Source organism: Saccopteryx leptura, chromosome 2 (genome assembly GCF_036850995.1).
Source record: "Saccopteryx leptura isolate mSacLep1 chromosome 2, mSacLep1_pri_phased_curated, whole genome shotgun sequence".
In the NCBI taxonomy this organism is placed as follows: domain Eukaryota; kingdom Metazoa; phylum Chordata; class Mammalia; order Chiroptera; family Emballonuridae; genus Saccopteryx; species Saccopteryx leptura.
Window position 1 is genome coordinate 123,025,295 of NC_089504.1, and position 23,890 is coordinate 123,049,184.

At 37.9% G+C, this 23,890-nt stretch overlaps 1 protein-coding gene across 4 annotated transcripts in view; it reads left to right on the plus strand.

Annotated features, from left to right (window-relative positions):
• KITLG (KIT ligand) overlaps positions 1-15,236 on the plus strand; it is a 97,484-nt gene extending 82,248 nt beyond the window's left edge. For 3 of the 4 annotated variants that reach the window (XM_066368675.1, XM_066368672.1, XM_066368674.1), the window contains 4 exons: positions 2,021-2,130; positions 2,902-2,969; positions 4,698-4,774; positions 12,987-15,236. In XM_066368675.1, the coding sequence (XP_066224772.1) occupies positions 2,021-2,130; positions 2,902-2,969; positions 4,698-4,737 (218 nt within the window). In that variant the 3' untranslated portion in view covers positions 4,738-4,774; positions 12,987-15,236. The remainder of the gene's footprint in view (positions 1-2,020; positions 2,131-2,901; positions 2,970-4,697; positions 4,775-12,986) is intronic. The other variant, XM_066368673.1, reaches the window with a different exon arrangement.
• Positions 15,237-23,890: the final 8,654 nt, after the last annotated feature.

Below are 23,890 nucleotides of genomic sequence, written 5' to 3' on the forward strand. Positions count from 1 at the left end.
CAAGATTTGGCCTTTGGATAAAACAAGAAGAACATGGTGTTCAGCTGCCTTGATTTCAGGACATCTGGCTTCCCAGATGTAGTGTGTGGAATTCTCCACTGCACCATCCTAACTCATTAGTTTCCTTTGGTATTGGGGAAAAAAAATATCAATAGCTTTCTTTGTTCTCTCAGTAGTCATTGGTTAGGGCCCCTCAAGAATATTACCTGGTCAAATCTACCAAAATTACGCACCAGCAATCCATGTTACCAAGTACAAAGACCACCAGTTTATTTATAGAGAGTAAAATTAAAATTCCTAAAACTGTAGGAATTGCTTATCATTTTGAATCCCTTTTCTCATAGAAAACTTTTACAGTGATTAAATCCCAGGCTAGTGCACATGACCCTTAAAATAATGGTATTATTGTAATAATAGTAACACTTCAGTTATATCGAATCCCATTTTATAACTCAGGCTTATTTTGGTGAGAGAATTCATGTTGAGCTCCAATTGAAGATGCCTAAACTGTAGTTTCCTTGGGCCCTGTAGGATATGGGGTGGGGTAGGTCACACAAGCTTAATCAAGTCTTAAAGGAGCAATTCATTGTTATGTGAATGGAAGGCCCCCACCTGTCTACCCAGTCCCACTGTCCCTTCACTACATTACACCACTCACTACTCCCCAACACATGCACGTACGCACGCTCACATGTGAGCACACACACTCCCTATTATTAGAACCCCTATGGGAACATAGAAAATTAGCGAATTTTCTACTTTTAATTTATAAATGGTGGGAAAATAGGCAGTTCCTGTTCTCACTAGAGATAAGAGATTGTGTTTTGACTCTCAGGTTAAACTTATGAGTATATTTTTTCCTAGTAAATGTTGATACACATATAGTGATTCAGTTCTTTTATATTATGTACTATATTTAGGTACTTTATATGTTCAATAGGTGACTGTAGGCCGACAGCGACTCAAATATTCTGGTACAGTATCATAGCCAAAATCAGTCACTTTATCTTGGATTAGTTTATATTTATCATAGAATTATTGAAAATGTATAATTTCCTAATCTATTGCCTCTTCAAAAGAAAGCTGAGATTTTTTTAACTTCCAAAATGGCACATGTCAGTGCTTTCAAATTACAAAGTTGTTCCCCGTCAGGAATCGGAGAAATATCTGTCCAAATGTTAAGCTGTGCTGGATGGTAGAGACCCTTGTTGGAGAGGAACAGGAAGGCGTTCCAAGCTAATTTAGGACTTCTCTCTCTCTCTCTCTCTCTCTCTCTCTCTCTCTCTTTCTCTCTCTCTCTCTCTCTCTCTCTCTCTCTAAGTTACTTATTTAGAGCAAGTAATGGGGAGATACTGGTGCTTTCAGCCATTTTTTAATGTTCAGTGGTCTCAGACTTTCCAAAATAAAAAGTCTGAGAAATCAAACCTTGTCCATTAGCACAGTGCCGGTTCCTGCCTAACATCCAGGAAGTGTGCGTTGAATGTACAATGAGGAAACACCATAATTCTATGCAGGGGGTACCTAAAAGTAGTCTAACCACATTATACATAGAATGACAATATTTGTGGCAGGCCAGACAGAGCTTAATGCATGCAGACTATGATCTGGGTTATAAAATGCCATCTTTACAATTGCTTGGCTAGATGTTGAGAATGAGAAAATGAAAGATATTAGAAGATAAAGCCGTAGAAGATGGATTTGCTTGGTAGTATAAATCATCCCCCCATCCCCCGAGAAATACATCAAATCTGTATTCCCTATGCATCAATATTAACTAAGTCAAATCTCCTTTTGTTTGTGGCGTGTTTTTTTTTTTCTTTTTTCAATTGACTTTTTGGAGACTACATGGATTTGTGTTGCTATTCCAAAACCATACACAGCAGAAAAATCAGCAGTTTGAATATTTTAAACAGAGACAGGTCAAGAGCACGTTGTGGAAACAGTTCGGAAGTGCCAGAGCAGTAAGAGCAAACCTCTAGCGTCCTGTGCTGTGTTCACCACTGTGCTACTCACATTGCAGGGAAGGCCTCGAATTCCATTGGCGACGCCAGCCTACAGTGGGCAGCCATGGCGGTGGCGGTGTTCTTTTCTCTCGTAATTGGCTTTGGTGTTGGAGCCTTATACTGGAAGGTAAGTGTTGCTTTTTCTTTTTTCTTTTTTTTCTTAATCAGAAACTTTCTAAACTTTACATATTGATTGTTCTTACCAGATTTACATAAATGATTAGCAAACAAACTGCCCTGTTCTGAGGAAGGATCTCACCAAGAAAAATCATAAAATCGGTGAAGACTAACCTTCACATAGACTCAAGGCAATTGAAATCTTAGAAAGGTTTCTCCCCAACGCCTTGTTAGGCTCTGGGGACAACTGCTGTGGCTGAGAATGCACACTGAAGAAGGGGCAACTGGTTTTAATACTTTAAATAAGAAAGTGAAAGATACAACTCAAAAGAAAATATGCTGAAAATCTTAAGATATGCTTAAGGCCAAACAGATACGGCATTTGTATTATCTACTATTTTGGATTTCTACTCTTTTGTTCTCTTCTTATTGCAGCCTGTCTAAAATTTTAAAATGTGCTAAATCATTGTGACTCAGCTTTTTGAAATGTCTTTCGAATTTGATTATTATTTAAATCTTTCAGTTTCCTTATTACATTTTTTGCCTCCAACATTCTAAAAATGTTGAGTTGATAATACCATGCATTTTCTTTTTACAATTGCTATTGGAGACACATTTTTGCATGCTGAGGAAAACTGCTATTGGAGTTACTGATACAAAGTTTGTGGCTTTTTATTTTAAACATAAAAACAAGATACTTTTTTAAAGTGGAGACCACTTACCTCTTAAATACTATCTGATACATTGATATTTTTATCACATATCATTGTTCTTTTTGCAGAAGAAACAACCAAATCTTACAAGGGCAGTTGAAAATATACAGATTAATGAAGAGGATAATGAGATAAGGTATTTTATTTTAATAAATGTGTATGCAAGTAAGCTTGACATCGTCATTTCATGTACCATGTAACATGCTCATAACATCTGTTAGAAGTTATTCATTCTTGGACCTGGCCAGTAGGCTCAATAGATAGAGCATTAGCCTGGTGTGCAGATGTCCTGGGCTCAATCCCTGGTCAAGGCACACATAAGAAGCAACCATCTATTTTTTCCTTCCCTCTCCCTCTTCCCCTCTCGCAGCCAGTGGCTTGATTGGTTCGAGCGTCGGCCCCAGATGGGGGGTTGCCAAATGAGTCCCAGTCAGGATGCATGCTGGAGTTTGTCTCTCTATCTACGCTCCTCTAAAAAAAATAAATAGAAATTGTTCACTCTTAACTCTTATAATAGCAGCTCCCAACCAGCGTCTTCCAAGTCTTTGTCTACACTCCTAACCTCTAACTCTCTCTGCAAGCCTACATCTCCATTTACCTGTAGAATAACTTCACATCCTTCTTAGGGAATCAGAAGTGGTCCTCTCTACTTATTCCTCTAAGCACAATCTTGCTCAGTCTCCTGGTCATGGAGCTCGGTAGGCATCTTTGCTTATTCTCTTCCACCCTTTTACTGAGGCATACTGATTCCTCTCTCAAGGCCCTTACAAGCTCTGCCCTTTCTTTGCCAACAGTGATTATCTTCATCCACATCTTTATTATGTTTTGGCTGAGCTGCTGCCACAAAGTTTCTCTTTTTCTTAACCCCTCTAAACTCTACCTTTATCTCATTCTTCCATAAACTTTGATTCATAGTATCACTTCCTAGTCAAGATACTTTTTAAAAATCTTTTTAAAATTTTTATTTACTTATTTACCTTTGATATGAAAAAAATCTTTTAAAATATTTATTTACTTTTTTATTGACTTTTTTGGGGGTACAGGTTTCAGGTGCGCAACTCAATAAACCAGCACCTGCACACTGTGTTGTAAGCCCATCACCCCAAACTTAGTCATGATACTCTGTTATGTCAGTGGTTTTCAATTGCTGGCCTACATACCAGCCACCAGAAATTTCCTGCCAGTCCATGAAAGAGTAAATCATCCTGATGCTGTATAAAGATTATAGACCCAATGATCTTAGTTAAATTCGCTTGTGCTCATGGTGATTTCTGCATTAGTGGTCCCTGAAATAATTATCCTTTTTATACTGGTCCTCAAGTGTAAAAAGGTTGAAAATCATTGCTCTATGTGATTTTCTTTTTGCATACTTAATATATTTGGCTATTCAATATTTTCTCTAAATATAAAAGTTGTTTTAAGATACCTTCCATTTACTGTAGCTGACCCTGATCACTTGTTTACCTTGCTGTATTGCCCCAGTACTGATGCTTTGATTGTCATGTTATTTTCTCTCAAGTGTATGCCTGTGTGTGTGTATCTATATCTATCTATCTATCTATATATATATACACACATATATATATTCACATGTTAAGTGCATATAAGCATTTTTTTGTATGTGTATATGCGTAGAGAATTTTATAAACTATTTGGGGAGACTATAGTCTCAGATAAAGTCTTCCCTCCTCCTTATAGTAATATTTATGAAGGTAAGCTCCCTACTTAACTGTGCAACCTTTTGTTATTGAATTTATGGGGTGGGGCGCCTTTTACAATGGTCAGATCATGGTGTGGTCAGATCATGGTGTACTTCAGAATCTCTGTCCAAAAGTAAATAAGCATTTTTCTTGTTGTTTTTCAGTATGTTGCAAGAAAAAGAGAGAGAGTTTCAAGAAGTGTAATTGTGGCTTGTATCAACACTGTTACTTTTGTACATTGGTAAGTTTTTAGAATTCAAGCTGAAAGATTTAATGAGAACTATACTGCATCTTAGATACTAAAATTTAGAAACAAAATGCATTGTCTTCTATTTATATTAAGCTGATGTCAGTATGTTAACTGAAAAGCTGCTACATAATTGAACTGTGCATTTCAAATCCATTGTTATGTTCTGAAGCTTTGAAAGGCAAAGCAATGTTAGTCCTGATGAGTAGGTTCATCTTGAATGGGAGATACATAAAAAGTGAACAGTTAAGTATTTACTATTTTTGAGGCCAGAAAATAAATTTCACAAGAGAATAGAATCAATTAGAACTAAAATAAAATATTATTAAGAGAGCAAGGATAGACAAAATCAGTTTCAATTAGGTGTAGTTACTGTAGTATGATAGAAAAAGTTATTTCATTTGTTAGATGCTAAAACAAGCAAAACCTAAAAACATTTCTTTGCCATTTTAAGGAAAAGGAGAAAAGCTCAAAATATCTTACAGTCAGGAGAGGGAAATTGTCAAGGTAAAGTGCTATCTGCCACATGACTGGTAATCATTGTGGCTCATCACAGTGCAGATCCCAGGATGCGCTGAATATATAAGCCAGTGGCAGACACCTGTTGTGATCATGTGAGTCTGCGGAGGGCTTGTGGGGGAAAGGAGAGTGAGAACACATGTCCTGAAGACAGGCACTGATGTTCACATCTCCTCTCCCAGCTCCCAAACTCCAGATCCTGTTGTGATCGTGTGAGTCTACAGAGGGCTTGTGGGAGAAAAGAGAGTGAAAACACATGTCCTTAAAGCACTGATGTTCACATCTCCTCTCCCAGCTCCCAAACTCCAGATCCTGTTGTGATCGTGTGAGTCTACAGAGGGCTTGTGGGAGAAAAGAGAGTGAAAACACATGTCCTTAAGGCACTGGTGTTCATATCTCCTCTCCCAGCTCCCAAACTCCAGATCCTGTTGTGATCGCGTGGGTCTGTGGAGGGCTTGTGGTGGGAAAGGAGAGTGAGAACACATGTCCTGAAGGCACTGATGTTCACATCTCCTCTCCCAGCTCCCAAACTCCAGATCCTGTTGTGATCGTATGGGTCTGCAGAGGGCTTGTGAGGAAAAGGAGAGTGAGAACACATGTCCTGAAGGCAGGCACTGATGTTCACATCTCCTCTCCCAGCTCCCAAACTCCAGATCCTCTTGGGAGAACCCTGAAAGGCACTAACCTGGTCCAACGTTGATCCATGCTCTTCTCACTTTCACTTCTGCTAACTGGCTCTTAATTCTATTATGCCTGTGGGATCCTGGGCACATTGATTACAGGGCATCGGTGTTCTCTCATGCTCTTGAGTTCTTCCCTGTACTCTCTCAGGTCAGAGGATTGCTTACTCTCCTAAACCATGTGGATGCGGTCAGTGGTGGTGATCTTGGCCTTTTCCTTATAGGTCACTGTCCTTGCAACTTTCACTTCTGTCCCAGATTCTGACATTTATCTCTTGTTTAAAACTTTACCAGGAAAATGGGTCACAGAGCCTTTTGCCTCCTCTAGGAAGGCTCACTTTTACAGTTATAGAGCATCACTTTTTTTTTTTTTTTTTTTTTTTTTTATTTCATTTTTCTGAAGCTGGAAACGGGGAGAGACAGTCAGACAGACTCCCGCATGCGCCGGACCGGGATCCACCCGGCACGCCCACCATGGGGCGACGCTCTGCCCACCATGGGGCGACGCTCTGCCCATCCTGGGCGTCGCCATATTGCGACCAGAGCCACTCCAGCGCCTGGGGCAGAGGCCACAGAGCCATCCCCAGCGCCCGGGCCATCCTTGCTCCAATGGAGCCTCGGCTGCGGGAGGGGAAGAGAGAGACAGAGAGGAAAGTGCGGCGGAGGGGTGGAGAAGCAAATGGGCGCTTCTCCTGTGTGCCCTGGCCGGGAATCGAACCCGGGTCCTCCGCACGCTAGGCCGACGCTCTACCGCTGAGCCAACCGACCAGGGCCTAGAGCATCACTTTTAACAACCCAAGATAACATGATACAATAATTATGTTTCATTTTTCTCTAATACTTTTTAACCTTGTTAATGTTCAGATTTCATTTTTGCCTTTAATCATGCCCTTGGTCACTATGTCCAAAACGTGAATCCTGGCTTCTCTCTAGGCTCATTTATTTCCTGTCAAATAATGTAAGTGAATACACACTTAGATCGACTCTTTTTATTTTCTGGAGTCATATTACCCAAGGAAAAAAGTCATTTTTTTTTTTTCCTGGAAACCAATTCCTCTGCCCTTCAAGCCCAACACAAGCCTCACTATATCTTCTCTGTGTGCCATTTCAGTTTCCTTAAGCTAGATGTCCACAAATCGCACATTAAATGGTTAACTGAGTCTTAAAGGCTCAAGTAATGTCCACTGTTTGGTTTTGGATTACATTGCTGGGATCCTGTTTTTGCACACTGGTCTTTAATCATGTGGCTTTAATTGTAACATTTGTCCTGTGACATTTGGATAGTGGATTCTGATGGGAAAACCCAGGGCAATTGTTTAAGAGGAAAAAGAGATGGCATTTTAAAGCAACTGTAGTCAAGCAACTTAGGTATACATTTACTATTCGAGGAACAGTCAAAGACAGGAACTGAGTCTGTCTGGTTCTTACTGTGTCTCCTTACTTGATATCTGCATATGGTAGGTTCTCAATATATGTTTGTTAAATGAGTAAATGCTTGTTGAGTGAATGAATAAACCCTAAGTGAAAGTTGGTAAAAAGATAGTAAGACCTGCTCTATAGCCCTATGCCTATAGTTAACAATGCTATATTGTATACCTAAAAATTTGTTGAGGGTAGATCTCATATATTCTTGCCTCAATAAAATAATTTTTTAAATTTTTAATACTTTTAAGAAGATATTTTTATTTTGTGTGCATGTGTGTGTTTGATTTGCTGATTTTCGTAAATAGAACAGTACAGTGTACACAGCAAGGGATAATATACTCATATGGGAAATGATTAATTTATTTTCCTAAATTATAAAATATTATCCATGTATAAGACAAATCAAAGTAGACAGGTTAAAAAAGAAGTCCTGAATTTTTTAGAAAAACATTTATCATATATCAGTAGAAAATGACAAAGTGGTATTATCCTTCATAAAGCACCTTACCCATAATCTCTGCCAAGCTCTCTCAAGACTCAGCTCAGATACTACCACCTCTAAAAAGCCGACTACCCTAATGAAAGTAATCTCTCTTTATGGCCCTCTGTGTTTCGTGTTACATTTCATATGACATATAATACTAATATATTAGCAGGACATCGCAGTTTCTTGTGTAGACATTTTGTGTCTTCTCCAAAAAGATAAGCTCTTAAAAGAAGGCAGGTTTGTTTCTGAATTTCATTTTGGAATCCCACCAAAGTATATAATGTTGAATAAATAGTGTAGGTAAGTGATGAATAAATATTTGTTCAGTAAATGAATGGAGAGATGAATATCTCAAGAGTATTGCAATATTGTGAGAATAAAATTTATGGAAATAAAACCAAAAATAGACTTGCGTACGTAGAAGTAAATAAGTCAAATGCTGGAGATAGGATAAAGGAAGAAAAAGGAGGCAGCTCATTGTCATGAATCTTAGACTCCAGAGTCAAAATGTGTATCATGTGTAATCATTATTGAGTGCCCACTGCATAGAGTAAAGCCTCTGGCTTGGCCCTGCACCAGGACAAGTTTAAAACTTCCAAGGAACTTGGAGTATAACTTGGGGAAAATGTTTGGGAGAGCAGACGGACCATGGTGTGACAGAAGTAATCTGCTGAAAACTAAGAATAAGAGTAGTAAAAAGTACCAAGATAGAAATGAAATGGGGAGTTGTAATTATTGATTTTAAAAATTAGACATAATAGGGATAATATTCATTTTTCTTGGTTAACAGCAAAAGGGGAAAGCACGGGAGAATGACACAGATCTCTGGCGTGGATCTCTCTCCCTGCAGTGGAAGTTTCATTACCTAAAACATGAAAGCGGGACAACTGTTGGAACACTAGAACAGAAAGCAATGGAATAGTTTGTTAGCTCTTTGAAGGAAATAGTGTATAATTGGAAAATGAAGAGGAGAGTTTGATATTTTAAATACAAGAAAAGAACATGGAAGGAATGTAAGATCATGACCTAGAAACAACAGAAATTGCCTCTAAGAGAAATTGCTTCCAAAGCTATGTTTATCTGACATTAAACATGAAAAATATCTATAAGAAAATATCCCTGGTCAGTTGGCTCAGTGGTAGAGCGTCGGCCTGGTGTGCAGGAGTCCCGGGTTCGATTCCCAGCCAGGGCACACAGGGGAGGCGCCCATCTGCTTCTCCACCGCCCCCCTTCCTTCCTCTCTGTTTCTCCCTTCCCCTTCCGCAGCCGAGGCTCCATTGGAGCAAAAAGATGGCCCAGGTGCTGGGAATGGCTCCTTGGCCTCTGCCCCAGGCGCTAGAGGGGCTCTGGTCGCGACAGAGCGACGCCCCGGATAGGCAGAGCATCGCCCCCTGGTGGGCGTGCCGGGTGGATCCCGGTCAGGCGCATGCGGGAGTCTGTCTGACTGCCTCCCCGTTTCCAGCTTCGGAAAAGTAAAAAAAAAAAAAGAAAAGAAAAGATAAAAACCCACTTGGTCAGTTAGCTGATGCCAAGTAGCCATATGTAGCATCCCACAAGAATTTCTCATTTATTGGACTGTGGATAGCAGAATGTAAGGGAAAGAAATAAAATGCAACATAATATAGGAAAATTTTACTCTTCATTTTTCCGACAAACTCTTAGTTGGTGCATTGTCGGATGCAAAGCTTAATATAACCTAGTTGTATCCTCAAATTGCTTATAGCCTACAAAAGGAAATAGGACATATGCATAATAACCTATTTTAAAAAGGAAACTAGAAGTTTACAAAGTTTAAAAAGTAACTAAAGGAACTCACAGGCAAAATTCAGTAGGAGATCCAAGGGAAGGCCACTGCATGTGCTTGTACAGGATGTGGCATTCCTTCAAGTTGTACAATGCACACCCATTTCCAGTTGCTCTATCTGAAGGGACAGAGATCACTAGCAACAGAGGAAAGGTTTCATTGTTCAGGTAATAGAGGTGGTATTAGAACTGAGCTAGATGGTAAGTGATTGGTCAATTTCTGCAGCAAATTGACCAATTGTCTGGATAGTGCAAATGGAATAAACAAAGTCCGAAAGGCCAAAAGCACAGACCATGTTCCAAAGTCAGTTTGTTCAGTTGGACTCCAGTGGAGGTCACACATAAAGATTTCAAGTGCTGAGTAGAAACTGTAGGATCAGTTTGAAAAATTCCAAGTATAGGTCTTACACTTTAACATGAGGAGCTGTTGGAGGGTTCAGAAAAGATGTGAGCGATACAATCAAAGCCGAGTTTTAGGGAAGTAATCAGTTGTTAGTGAGGGCAGATGGATGGGAGTGGTGTACTGGAGTCAGGGAGTCCCACTTAGGAGGATGACCTTCTAAGCAGATGTGAGAGAATGATGACCTGAACTAGAGTCAGGGCCACAGAAGCAGGAAAGCATGGGCCATTTTGGAGACATTGCAGTAAAAGACTCAATAAACTAGTTGCTGATGAGATATGAGGTTTGACATTACAGGGACTACCTAAGGGTGGTCTGGAGTCTTTGGGACTCCAGATGGTGTGCCATCAAAAGAAAATAGAAGGAGCAGTTAGTAAATATTGACTAGTGGCCAGATATGTTAGACAAATTCAGAGAACAGTAGGGGCTGCAAATAATAGATTTGGGAGTCATCTACAAAGAATTTTAATTGAGAGCTTGGTAGAAGGACTGCGTAGTCACCCAGAAGGCCCAGTTTGGCATGAGTTTGTAGACCTGTAGTGAGCAGTGTTTATTGATGTATCTCAGCATGGTAATATTAGGAAAGACTTCTTATAATGTGGCTGGTAGAAAGGTTTCCTAAAAGAAACAACCTGGAAGTTTCCTATAGATCTAAGAACATAATAGACCCTCAGATTGAAAAGCAGATAAGTGTGAGTCAAGCTTGGTCATTTAGCATGCAGGATATGGGAATGATGGTTGCCAGGTGGCGAGCATGTGACCCTTTACCAGGTATTTCCTAAGAATTTGTGGAGCTTTGGAGGTTTTTTTTGTTTGTTTGTTTTTTTAGCTCTCTTTCTATAGACACATTGTGATGCAGAGGGTTAGAAGGGATTAGACCTGGGTTCAAGCCTTGGCTCTGAACATTTAACTAGCTGTGTGTTCCTGAATGAATCAGTTGTCTTTTAAGCCCTGGTTGTACAACTAAAGTGAGGGAATCATAATACTCACCCTGCTTATTTCATGAGGTTGTTGCAAAAATCCAGGGTCTTACTACAAAAATTATAGTTTTCTTGTATGGAAAAACAGTCATCAGCTTTCAAGTTTATTTTCTTTGCTAAATAATCCAGGGACAAAATCAGAAATAGAGTCCTATTCTTGCTTTTATACATTTTCTTTTTTTTGACAGAGACATAGAGAGTCAGAGAGAGGGACAGATAGGAACAGACAGACAAGAGAAGCATCAATTCTTCGTTGTAGCACCTTAGTTTTTTGTTGATTGCTTTCTCATATGTCCCTTGACCCGGGGCAGGGCTATAGCAGAGTGAGTGACCCATTGATAAAGATGGTGACCTTGGGCTTAAGCCAGCAACCATGGAGTCATGTTTATGATCCCACACTTAAGCTGGTGAGCCCATGCTCAAGTCGGATGAGGCTGCGCCGGCGACCTTGGGGTTTCAAACCTGAGTCCTCCGTGTCCCAGTCCAACGTTTTATCTATTGCGCCACTGCCTGGTTAGGCCTGCTTTTCTATATTTAAATTTAGGATTTTAAATATTTATAGCCACAGATAGATAGATAGATAGATAGATAATCTGTATAGATATATATCACTTTGCTCTTCTGTAATTCTCTTTTGCTTTTCTAACTAAGCTTAATTTTTAAAATATCTGCTATATATTTTGGATTTCTGATATTTTCTCTAATATTTCTTCATTTTCCTTCAGGATTTAATTCTGCTTTTCTAAATAAAGTTTCTCTAGTTCCTAGAATTCTCCATGTATTTAGAAAGACTTGAAAAAATATTACACTTCTTATCACTCACACTATGGAATTTTATACAAAACCTGTGCAATGATCTCAAACATTTTAAAACCAGGGTTTGATAAATAAGGACCAAGATAGGGAGAAAGTAGTGAGTAGGGAAGAAATGCAAAAATGTACATTTATTTAGGGGTTGTGATTGAAGATAGCATAAAGATACTGTCTGTAATTAAAAAAATAGATAAGGAAATACAAATATTTCACTTGAAAGTTGCAAAATTAGAAAGCCGAGTCCAAATCTCAGTGGTTTAACACCAGCACAGAACTAAAATCTGGCTTGCCTGCTTCAGCAAGTACAATAAACTGTGCTAAGGCCAAATGAACATCCCGGAGGCTTTGTGGTAGTAGGATTTCTGTCTTTGTCTGACAGTATTGAATGAGATCTTGCTGTTATTTCCTCTGTTGGGAGAAGCCATTGCTAATGCCAGGCAGTCTAGACACTGGCATTGCTCAGTATCCAGGAGTCTATTACTTGCTGGTGGCCTCTGACCAGTTTTTCCACCTGTCCCAGATGTCTCTGTCACGCTACTCCATCTCTTTCCACTTCACCTCTCTCTAACACTGCCTTTGTCCTTCACACCCTCTGCCCTTACCACCTGTCTGCTACGTTTTCATAGCGTTGTTAGAGAAATTCAAGGCTACATAGGTTGATAACCCTCTTACCACAAACAGAGATAATCAGTGGCCTGTTTGAGAATATGAAAGTTTAGGGTATTCATTCATCCATTTCTATGTGCAAGAAATACTTATTGAGTATTATTTTGTGCCAGGTGCTGTTCTAGGTATTGGAGTATGGCAGCAAGTAAAAAAGATAAAGCTCCATGTCCTCATGGAACTTACACTCAATAGGAGCACACAGACAATAAACAATAAGTTCATTTCATAGGATGTTTTGTGTTACCAGGGAGATCATAGAAACTAATCATTGCATTGAGGAAAACATTTATCTGAGTTCTTTTAGGCTGCGTAAGTGAAGCATACATTGTAAGTTTGTTACTAATTCTATAGTCATATGAATTCAGCTATTGAAAATGTAAAAGAGGCAGAAAGCAGATACGCCCTAATCTCTCTTTTTGTCTTTTCTCTCTAGGCAGGTAACAGTTCATGTTTGCTTCATAAATGAAGCAGCTTTAAACAAATTCATATTCTGTCTTAAGTAACAGACCGCATCTTTCCCTGTTCTTGCTACCCATGACTCTATATGGATGATTCATAAATTGGAACAAGGTGTTTTACTGTGAAGCCAGCACTGAATTAATCATCTATAAAGAAGAACTTGCATGGAGCAGGACTCTGTTTTACGGACCTGAGGGACTTGTAGTGTCCTTTAGAACCTGCAGCTGATGTTGGGAGAGAAAGCACGTGTCCTGGACTGCACGCCCAGTTTGCATGCCTCCAGAATTGTCCAATTGCTGAAAAGCCACATAGCTTTATTTTCAGTTACAACCTACATTTTTTAGTTAATCTTGGTCCCTTCAAGTAGAGTTCAGCCTGGATTGTTGGGGTAACAATTTTCCTCAAAGGGATCTAGAAGAATTTTAAAGACAGAAACTCAATAGCATCAGCCACTGTTCGTATGAAAAGCAGTAGAAGAGAGAGTAGGTATCCTGTCAGCCTTGTAGCACTGATTGAGGATGTGAATCTGATTTCAGGCTCTTCCTGGTGTAAACCGTGATCACCCACATCCCATTAGGCGAATGGACGTGGTTGGCTGGATCTGTCCATGCAGGGGAGCCAGTACTGAATTAGAACAGTGACGCCTTTGCAGAGGGGAGACTCCCCAAAAGAGTCATTGCATGAAGAAGCTATGAACACTGAACAGCAGGACAGTCGCCAAGGAGGACATCTGTCAACCCTGCTGAAGTCGGCCTTTTCCTTTGACCACTGTCGAGTGTATAAATCATGCTTGCAAAATATATTACAAAATGTTTATGTTCTAAAACTATTACAGAATTTGTACTTTTGCAAAGGGACTTAGGAGAAATTGCTAAATGTGTGAATGTCCCGTTTTCAATTTCTACCATGGGAGAGAGTTAAAAATAAATTATGATATCTAGTATCTAAGGTTAGAAAACCATAACCACACGCTGATATGGGTGTTGAAACTTGGTTACTTGGGCTTTTACAAGAATGCAAGGAATCAGGAAACTCTACTTATTTATAGTATAATCACCATTATCTGTTTAAAGGATCCATTTATTTAAAATCAGGCACTCTATATCCATTAAGATTTATGAATTAAAAATAAAGAGTTTTATGTAGTTATGCATGTCAGTTTGCTATTTAAAATGTATGACAGCGTTTGTCATATTAAGAGTGAATTTGGCAGAAATTCCGAAGATGGACGTTGTGCTTTTAAACTAGAACTTGTAAGACATTATATGAATTTCCCTTGCCAATTTTATTTTTAACAGTCAAAGGAACATTTGACTAAAGTCAGAGAATGATTTCTTATGGCTTAGTTTGATGAAGATTCTTTTACTATATCATGAACATATTATAAGTTAATCCTCATAGTATTGCCATGTACTACCACCATCAGCTGACCGATTTCCATGTAGTGATACAAAAGGGCATGACAAACTACTAGCTTTCCTTTGGCTTCTCAAGTCTAAGAATTTCTAGTGTAGTTGGATTTTAGCTTATCTTCATAGCTCATCCAAATACAACTTCAATATGTGGCCTTTGCTCTTTTTTGTACCAAAGAGCCCAATGATTTCTACGAACCCTTCTCCAAAGTGCTGTGATTCCTCACTCGTCAGTTTTCTAAGCTACAGCCCAGCGCTTTGGGAAGCTGCATTAACTTATTTAGGCCCTCAGATATTCCATGGTATAATCAATGAGGAATAGAACCAGAGATCAGTTTAACTGCTGAAAGGACCTGTCTCCGGCATGTGACATTGATTGTTTTGAGGAAAATAGACATAGATTAATATGAGTATAGGAGTAGGTCGTGAGTACATTGAGAAGATTGATTGATACTTAATAGTTTGACTTGTTTCACCAATGGTTTTGATTTTCATGTGACGATGCTGTTTAATGAGTTGGAGAGTACAAGAAATGTACTTTTGTTCTCAGCTAGTCTCTGGGTTTAATGCTCAAGGACAGAGTCCTACATCAATAGAGTTAAATAAAGAAATTCAGCAAGTTATGATATCTGGCATGGGAGGCAAGGGGAGATATATTCTGCCTGATTAAATGTAGTGGTTCATTGAGAGTTACATGGATTATCAATTTTTAAAACCCTGAAGCTCCATTAAATGCACGAACAATAGAAAAATGCCGAACATTATTTTGGATGCCAATGGCTTGGGCATTAACTGTGTCATATCTGCTTTAAGATAAAATATATATATATAATATACATCTTTGCTTTGTCTTATCCAATATGGGTTCTGAATAGTCTTCATAAATCCGTGTTTCAGAATTGCCTTTTAAACTGATCTCAGAAGCCTGCCAATTCTAAATTATACCTAAAGCTTTGCACCTCTTAGGTGGAACCGAAGTTTATAAAGAAACTGGCTCTGTGAGAAACTGTTCCTGCCCAGTGATGCTGAAGTGTCCTGGTTTTGTATTATATTCTAATGTGCTTACTACACTGCCACTTTTTAATGAGTCAGACAAAGTGGTGTTTTAAAATACAATAATAGGATAAGTAACCTACCCTCTTTAAAAAGGATTAAGTATGTGAAAGATAAAAAAGTATGTTTCCGTAATGAGGTGTTTGTTTTTAATTAGAAACACCTTTCATTAGCTTTAAAATACTTGGGAGAAACTTTGTGTCATATTTTGGAACTCCAATTCAGTTGAAATGAACAAAAAACAATCTATTCAGAATTCATGGATATTTAATGTTTTTCTGTAGCTAGGTTTTGATTTCAAAATGTAATTCCAGTATAGGGCGTTTAGCCATTCCATATCTATGCTGCTTTAAAAATTATTTTCCAAAAGGCAGTTTGGCATAGTCGGATAAATGTTGGGAAAAATTGCAAGATGTCTCTACTCTGCAATTAACTGATAGTGGTAAATCACTTCCTTCCTCTCATTGGGTTTCAGTATATGCTGAACTCAGAGGTCACAAGTTAGGTGGGAAACCTAAGACTGACAATGAAGACAAAATAGAGCTGAAACTATCCCATGCAAAATATCCAACTCTGGTCTACGTGAATAAGCAATTTGAACATAAAAAGTCGTTGTTGTTCTTGTCTGTAATGTAAATAGGGTCCATTAGTAAAAGTGAAATTCAGTTCTCCTGTAGGGTGAATTGGATAACCATGTACACAAGAGATGGCTTTTTCCTTTGCTTAAATAAATGTTTTTGGTTCTCCTCTGAAGAATGAAAGAACTACTACATTTTAGTCAGGAAGAGATACTATAAGATGTGTGTAACATTTGGAAATATACCAGACTAAGCATTTACCTCTTCTCATTTCCTTAAAAGCTAAGAGCCGAAAATGTAAGATGCTTATAAAGTTTTTTTAATGCCAAAAGATAATTTAGAATCCATTTGGAAAAGGCTAATTCATAAATTTCATTTCAAGTTGGAAAGTGGGATAAGAATTTTAAAGTAAGCTAGCTTGTCTTTGAAACTATTATTTTGAAACTGGCATTAAAATATAAACATTCACATTGAAATTCTAATTAGTTAATTTGTGATGTCAGATCACACAATGGATGGTGTTGCTGCTTTCCATGAATACGTCTGGAAATGACTTTGTAAAGATAAAATAATAGTACTTCTATTTCCTAACAAGCCAGTGTTTTAGAAATAATCCATATTAAAGTGGATATTTATGATCCTAAAATGTTTGCTAAGCATTACAAACTGATAACTGCCATCTCCAATTACATTCTTACAATGTTTTTAAAAACAAAGTTAACTGTTTAAACTAAAAACCATAGTATTTTCAGTTACTTGATTTCTGAGCTGTAAGACTCACTAAATAATTTTCCAATCAACATATCCTATTCTCCTATGTTCTAGGAATTAATGTGATTATAGTGTCCCATGTGCCACAACTTTTAAACCAATGGACATGAAAAGTATTCAGACATTTAGATGGATGCACAGATAGATATATTGCTAGTTCATTCCAATCTGAGTTTGCATATTGTAATGTAAATGTATGTCAACACTATTCTAAATAGTTTTATTATGACAAGTTAAATAAAAAAGGTTGTAAAATGTGATGTGTATGTGTATATACTGTATGTGTACTTTTTAAAATAGGTATATGTCCTGACCTTTTTTATACAGGTTTGAATTTGAAATTACATTATATATACATATACTTTATTGTTCTAAATAAAGAATTTTATGCACTCTCATAAATTTTCCCTGTCGTTTGATATTTTAATGTTACCACACATGTTCTCAACATAGTTTTAGTTTTTAAATTTAAGCTATGGAAATTTTGTTATTAAATCTAGATTAATAATATGTATTTGTTATAATATGGATAGAAGAGGATAAATCATTTCAATGCAATGAATATTTATTGGTCACTAAAATAGGTAAGATAATCAAGGAAGATAAAGTCAAATTAACATATTGTTTGATCTCAACAGGTTTCTAACTTAGTTGGAGAGGAGGTATGAAAACCACTTTAGATATAAAGCTGCACTGAATTAACTACCTAAGTGCAAAACTGAAGTCTATTTAATGTGTTTAGGGCACACAGGAAAGAGAAATGGATACCGATGAGGGGAGATCATGGAGAAGTGGGAGTCTAGGTTAACACAGAGATGAAACTAATTTTGATCACAAAGGAGAGTTAGGCTCATTCTGAGCAATGTTCTTGAGAGCAGAAACTTATACAATTTCTTGGCTTATTCACTCAAATCAAACCAATGTGTCCTAGGCATAAAATGCACAATGGGCTGTAAAGAGAGAAGAGACCAGAGCCTTGGATGCCACAACAAGAAGGGGCAGACATTCTTAGGGGCCATGGGAAGCCATCATAGGTTTCTAAGAGGAATGGCAAGATCAAACACCATTGTGACTTACGTGATTTAGGCAATAAATAATCACCCTGCTTAACTCGTGGTTGGTAGTTGACTCTTGAGGCCAAGTCCCCCAGCTTTATGACACCACCTTTGATCTCCTTACCATTTTTTTTACATTTTTTTGCTGATTCTCACTCCTCTGCTCAACCTTTATATCAAACTCCCACCAATACAAGCCTAGACAAATGTAATAGCCTCCTAACTGGTCACTCCCCTCCACTATTCAGCCCTTTTCAATCAGTTCCTCTCATCAGAATGACCGTACAGAGTGGAGACACCTGATATTTTTCTCCGATTAAAACACTTCATTGGTTTCTCATTATTTTCAGGATAAAACCCAAACTCCTCAACATGGCTTCCAAGGCCCTCCTCAGTCCATCTCATAAGCCTCTCATTATATGCTTGAAGGATTGTGATTGTTTCTCCCTTTAAGCCATAAATTACATGACGTCTAGAACCAAGAATACTTACACCACTGAATTCCCAAATTTAATACAAATAAGGGTATAGAACTGAAATAAAATTTGATCTGAATAGATAAGAGAGTACCTATTGCAATATTTTATTATGGACATTTTGAAATACGGTTGACCCTTGAAGAACATGGCTCCACATATACATAGATTTTCTTTTCAACAAATACACGGTTGGCCCATATCCCCAGATTTCACATCCATGGATTCAATGCAACATGGATTGAAATCCACAGCTGGGATTCGATGGGTGCCAAAGGCCAACTGTGGGCATTGTTCCATGCCATTTTATGTAAGGAGCTTTAGCATCTTCAGATTTTGCTGTCTGCAAGGGGTCCTGGAACCAACTCCCTGTGGATACTGAGGGACAATTGTAATAAGTTTCTTGGGAGTGAAAGTTGCACACCGATTTTTGACTTGGGGGGGTCAGTGCCCCTAACCTTAGCATTGTTCAAGTGTCAAGTGTAAATATACCAAAGTAGACAGAGTACTGTAAGGAGCTCCCATATAGCCATACTTAGCTTCAACCTTATTCAACTCCTGAATGATCTTGTTTTATCTATCTCCTATTTATACCCTTTATCCACTCCCTCTTTCATATTATTTTATGGCAAATACTTAAAAATATCTGACCTGTAAATACAGTATTTATACGTGTCTGTAAATGGTGGAAGGTTATATTTCCCTAGTCTAGCCACTTTTTCATTCTCATAGCTAACTATGCATACCTTACTCATTTTCCATTCTTATGCCTAGCTCATAATCTTGATTGCTATTTTCACCTTGAAAACTGAAAAAATAAAAAAGAACTTCTAAAGATTCCTGGTCACCAGAGGTTCATTTTCTGTGAAGCCAAAACTCTGGACTCACCCTGAGAGTTTCTTTACAGGTCCTATGAGAGAGGCTAGCAATATGTCCACACGGTCATATATTTTTGTAAAATTTGCAGCTACTTCCATCTGTCTTTAGGGTATTAGTGGGTGTTCTGGTGTGAGACCAGGTTCCAGCAACACTCCCACTGACCAATGTGTCGATTCACTCGGACACCCTGACCCAAAGGTGCTTGGCCAGAGGCTGGATAACAACATATCCTGTGGACCTTGCACCAGAAGTATGTGGGTTATAGAGGAGAAGCAAGGTTTGAAAAGAGTAGAACCAGAGCCACTTTGTGGAAAATTCTTAAAATCCCATCACTTAGTGTGTAAAAATGTAAGTGGAAGACTCAGATTTCATAAATGCCTGGCTAAAACAGAACATACTCAGTAATGCAGAGTATACTGTCATTAACCGTGTATTTTTTTTTCTCTTAATGTTGAGGAAACACAATAGAAGTTAACAAAACTGCTGTCTGTAGAGCCAAAAATAATCTGTATGTGAAGACACATGTTTTAGACTTCTCGATGTACTGGTTTTACCAATTGCATAATGTTGTATATCCACCATACAGTATCATACAGAATTGTTTCACTGTCCTAAAAACATCCTGTGCTTTATGTAGTCAGTGTTCCTCCCAACCCCTGAACCTCTGGAAAAACACTGATTTTTAATTGTCTTCCCAGTTTTTTCTTTTTTCCAAAATGTCATATAATTTAAATCCTATAGTCTATAGCCTTCTCAGACTGGTTTCTTTCACTTAACCATATGTATAATACTTATGATTCATCTATGTTTCATGGCTTGATAGCTCACTTCTTTTTATCACTGAATTATATTCCATTGTATGGATGTGTCAGTTTGTTTATCCATTCATCTCTTAAGGACATCTTAGTTGTGTCTAGTTTGGGGTGACTCTGAATAAAACTGCTATAAACATTTATTTTGTGTGTGAACATAAGTTTTCAAATCAGTTGGGTAAACACCTAGGAGCGCTAGTGCAGGACTAGTGCTAAGACTGTGCTGAGATTTACAAGAAACTGCTCATCTGTCTTCTAAAGTGGATGTACCATTTTGCATTTCCAGCAGTTCTGAGTGAGAAGCCCTGGTGCTCCACATCCTTGCCAGCAGTTGTTACTGTCAGTGTTTTGGATTTTGGCCATTATGATAGACTGGTAATAGTATATCATTACTGCATTAATTTGCAGTTTCCTAATGACAAATGCTGTTAAACATCTTTTCATATGCTTATTTGCCATCTGTATATCTTCTTTTGTGAGGTGTCCATTCAAATCTTTTATCCTTTTTAAAATTAGGTTGTTTTGCTATTGTTGAATTTTAAGAGTTCTTTGTATATTTCAGATACAAGTCCTCTGTCAGATCTCTGTGTTTTACATATACTTTCTATCAGTCGTTTCATTCTCTTAACAGTTTTTCACAGAGTAGCTGCATTTCTTTTTTGAAAGACACATGTAAAAACACAGAGAATCTTGCTCAATTCATTCCCTTAGTCTCATCAAAGTCAAAGCAGCCTCTATACTACCTGAAATTGTTAGGTTTTTTTTTTCATATTCTGCAACTGTTATATTTTTTATTTTCAGATTCTTTTTGTTGATGGAGTAAACACATGCAAACTTGGACTTTCTAAAGCAGGGGTCAGGAACCTCTGGCTCACGAGCCAGATGTGGCTCTTTTGATGGCTGCCTCTGGCTGTCAGAAAAATCTTTAATAAAAAAAAAGAAGAATGTTAAAAATATAAAACATTCTCATGTATTACAATCCATTGATTTCCTACCACTCATGTTCATGGTTGCGGGTGACTGGAGCCAATCACAGCTGTCCTCCGGGACAACACCAAATTTTTATTGGATAATGCATAACGTACACAGGTCATTGTATGGCTCTCACGAAATTACATTTTAAACTATGTGGTGTTCATGGTTCTCTCAGCCAAAAAAGTTCCCGACCCCTATTCTAAAGAGTTTCTGTGTAACAAGATGGTCTCCCAGTATAAGGCTATTGGATATAATGACATTTTAAAGACTTCTAACATATATTTTAAAGACTCAAAACAAAAAGTCAAAATGCATGAGAAGAAAAATGATAAAATTTAGACACATTATTGAACTTCAGTTTGGAAAGATGTTTGAAATTTTTATAAAAACAAATGAGAAATTACAAACTCATGATTTGTACATAAAATATAGATATAAAGGATCCCTTTTCTGTTGTTTTTGTATTAATTATTAAAGAACTGAGATACTGTTGGTCAAATAAGTTTGTAAAATATGATTTTTATGTTTGCTCACTCATAGTTTGCATTGGGGGCTGGGCAGTGCCAGGTATATGTGGGTCTGTGAAATTGCAAATTACCTTCCTGCTTGGGAAGGGCCATTGTTTTGCTAATATTTACTGGAGGAAAGGTTTTCTTGCCAGAAAGTTCTGAAAAGAGTTTATGCAGAAGAGAAGAAGGAGAAGAGGCAGAAAGAAGCCATATTGCCAGAGGGAGACAGAGAGAATGTAGAGTACTGAAGAGAGAAGCCATGTTGGTTCAGGGAGAGAGAAGGTATGCAGATGGGGAGCCAGAGCTGAGGGGCTTTGGGTGCCCTACTGAGGCTTGTGGGGGCTTTGATTCTAGGAGGAACCAAAGAAGATTCTCCTGGTTGTGGAACCAGAGAATGTGTCAGGGCTTTGCGAGCCCTGAATGCCCTGCGTGTTTGCTCGTCAGCCAGTGTGAGACTTGAATAAACAAAATAATAGCCCATCATTTTTTGGCTCCACTGTTTCTTTACCATCTGCCCGAATCCAATGAGAACCTGCATGCCCACAATGGTGGTGGCCATTGGCCATACAGATACTATTTAAATTAAAAATAGATATGAAACAAAGTCAATAAAGATAATTGAAGAAATAAATTTAAACTACTCTGACATTAAGCAAACTAACAAAAAATAACATATCAAAAACAGTGAAAAAACATGTAAATATGCTATTTATCTTAGACTTGGGAAAGTTTTATGAAGATAATTATGTGTATCTTATATTTATAATACAGAATGCTACATTATAAAAAAAAATACCCTATGAGGAATTGACTCCTATGGAAGGAAAAAGCAAGAAGCTAAACTTCTCTGAATAAGTTAGTTTTGTAGATTTGTCCTGGGAAAATGTTTGGGTCCTAATTTTCACAATCCATCTAGAACAGTTTAGGAAGCAATTCAGGAAATTAAAACTCTGGCTAGATAATGAATTATTTGTAAAGTTTTTATTTTCACTTAAGGAGTGATAATGGTATTATTAATATTAGATTCTTTAGCTCTAGTTGTCATAAACAAAATATTATAGACTGGATGGCTTGAACAATAGAAATTTATTTTCTTATATTTTGGAGACTGGAAGTGTAAGATCAGGGTAGCAGTGTGGTCAGATTCTGGGGAAGGCTCTCTTCTTGGCCTGCAGACAGCACCATCTCTTCACATGCTCACATACCCTACTCTTTTGTGTGTGCGTGGGGAGAGAGAAGAATAAGCTCTCTGGCGTCTCTGCTTCTAAGGACACTAATCCCATCACTATGGCCCCACCCTCATGACTTCATCTAACCCTAGAAACTTCCCAAAGGCCTCATATCCAACTACCATCACATTGGTGGTTAGCACTTCAACCTACGTATGTGGAGGGGCAAGGGCGGGAATGAAGGAGACACAAATGTTCAGTCCATAACATATATTTAAAAAAAGATTCTTTAATCTTTTAGAAATATGCTGAAAAATAAGCAAAATATTATTAAAGTGTCTTAGAATAATTCAGTGGTCATAGTACAGAATAAATAAAATAAGTGTTTATGTTAATGTTAATTGTTATTTCTAAATGATAAATGGGTTTTTATTTTTGATAAATAAGTCTATTTTTGTGTATACTTGTGTATACTTGAAATTTTCCATAATTAAAAAGTAAAAAATATAAAATTCATGAGATAATTTCACTATGTATCTGCATATGTTTCTTTTTTTTCTTTTTTCTTTTTTTAGAGAGATAGGGACAAACAGAAAGGGAGAGAGATGAGAGATGAGAAGCATCAACTTATCATTGTGGCACTTTAGTTGTTCACTGATTGCTTTCTCATATGTGCCTTGACCCCTTGCTCAAGCCAGTGACATTGGGCTTCAAGCCAGCAAGTGACCTTTGGGATCAAGCCAGCAACTATGGGGTCATATCTATGACCTACACTCAAACCTGTGATACTGCACTCAAGCCAGTGAGCCTAGGCTCAAGTCTGCGACCTTGGGGTTTCAAACCAGGGTCCTCAGCATCCCAAGTCTAGGCTCTTCCCACTGCACTACCGCCTAGTCAGTCTGCATATGTTTCTTTCAATTTTGTTCTAATGTTTTACCTTCTCATGTACCTGATTATTTTTGACTTCTCAAGAGACATTGTGTACAAACAATGCAAATATTGCTTGAGTCCCAGAACAGCATTATTTCCATTCTAAAGATATTTTACTACTTTTTGGAGGCATTTAGGGTCCCTAGCAATTTCTGATCACCTTAATCCAGAGTTTCCGATCTTCAGCACTACTGACATTGTTAACTGAATCATTTTCATTGTGGGGGCTGTCCTGAGTATTTTAGGATGTTTTAACAGC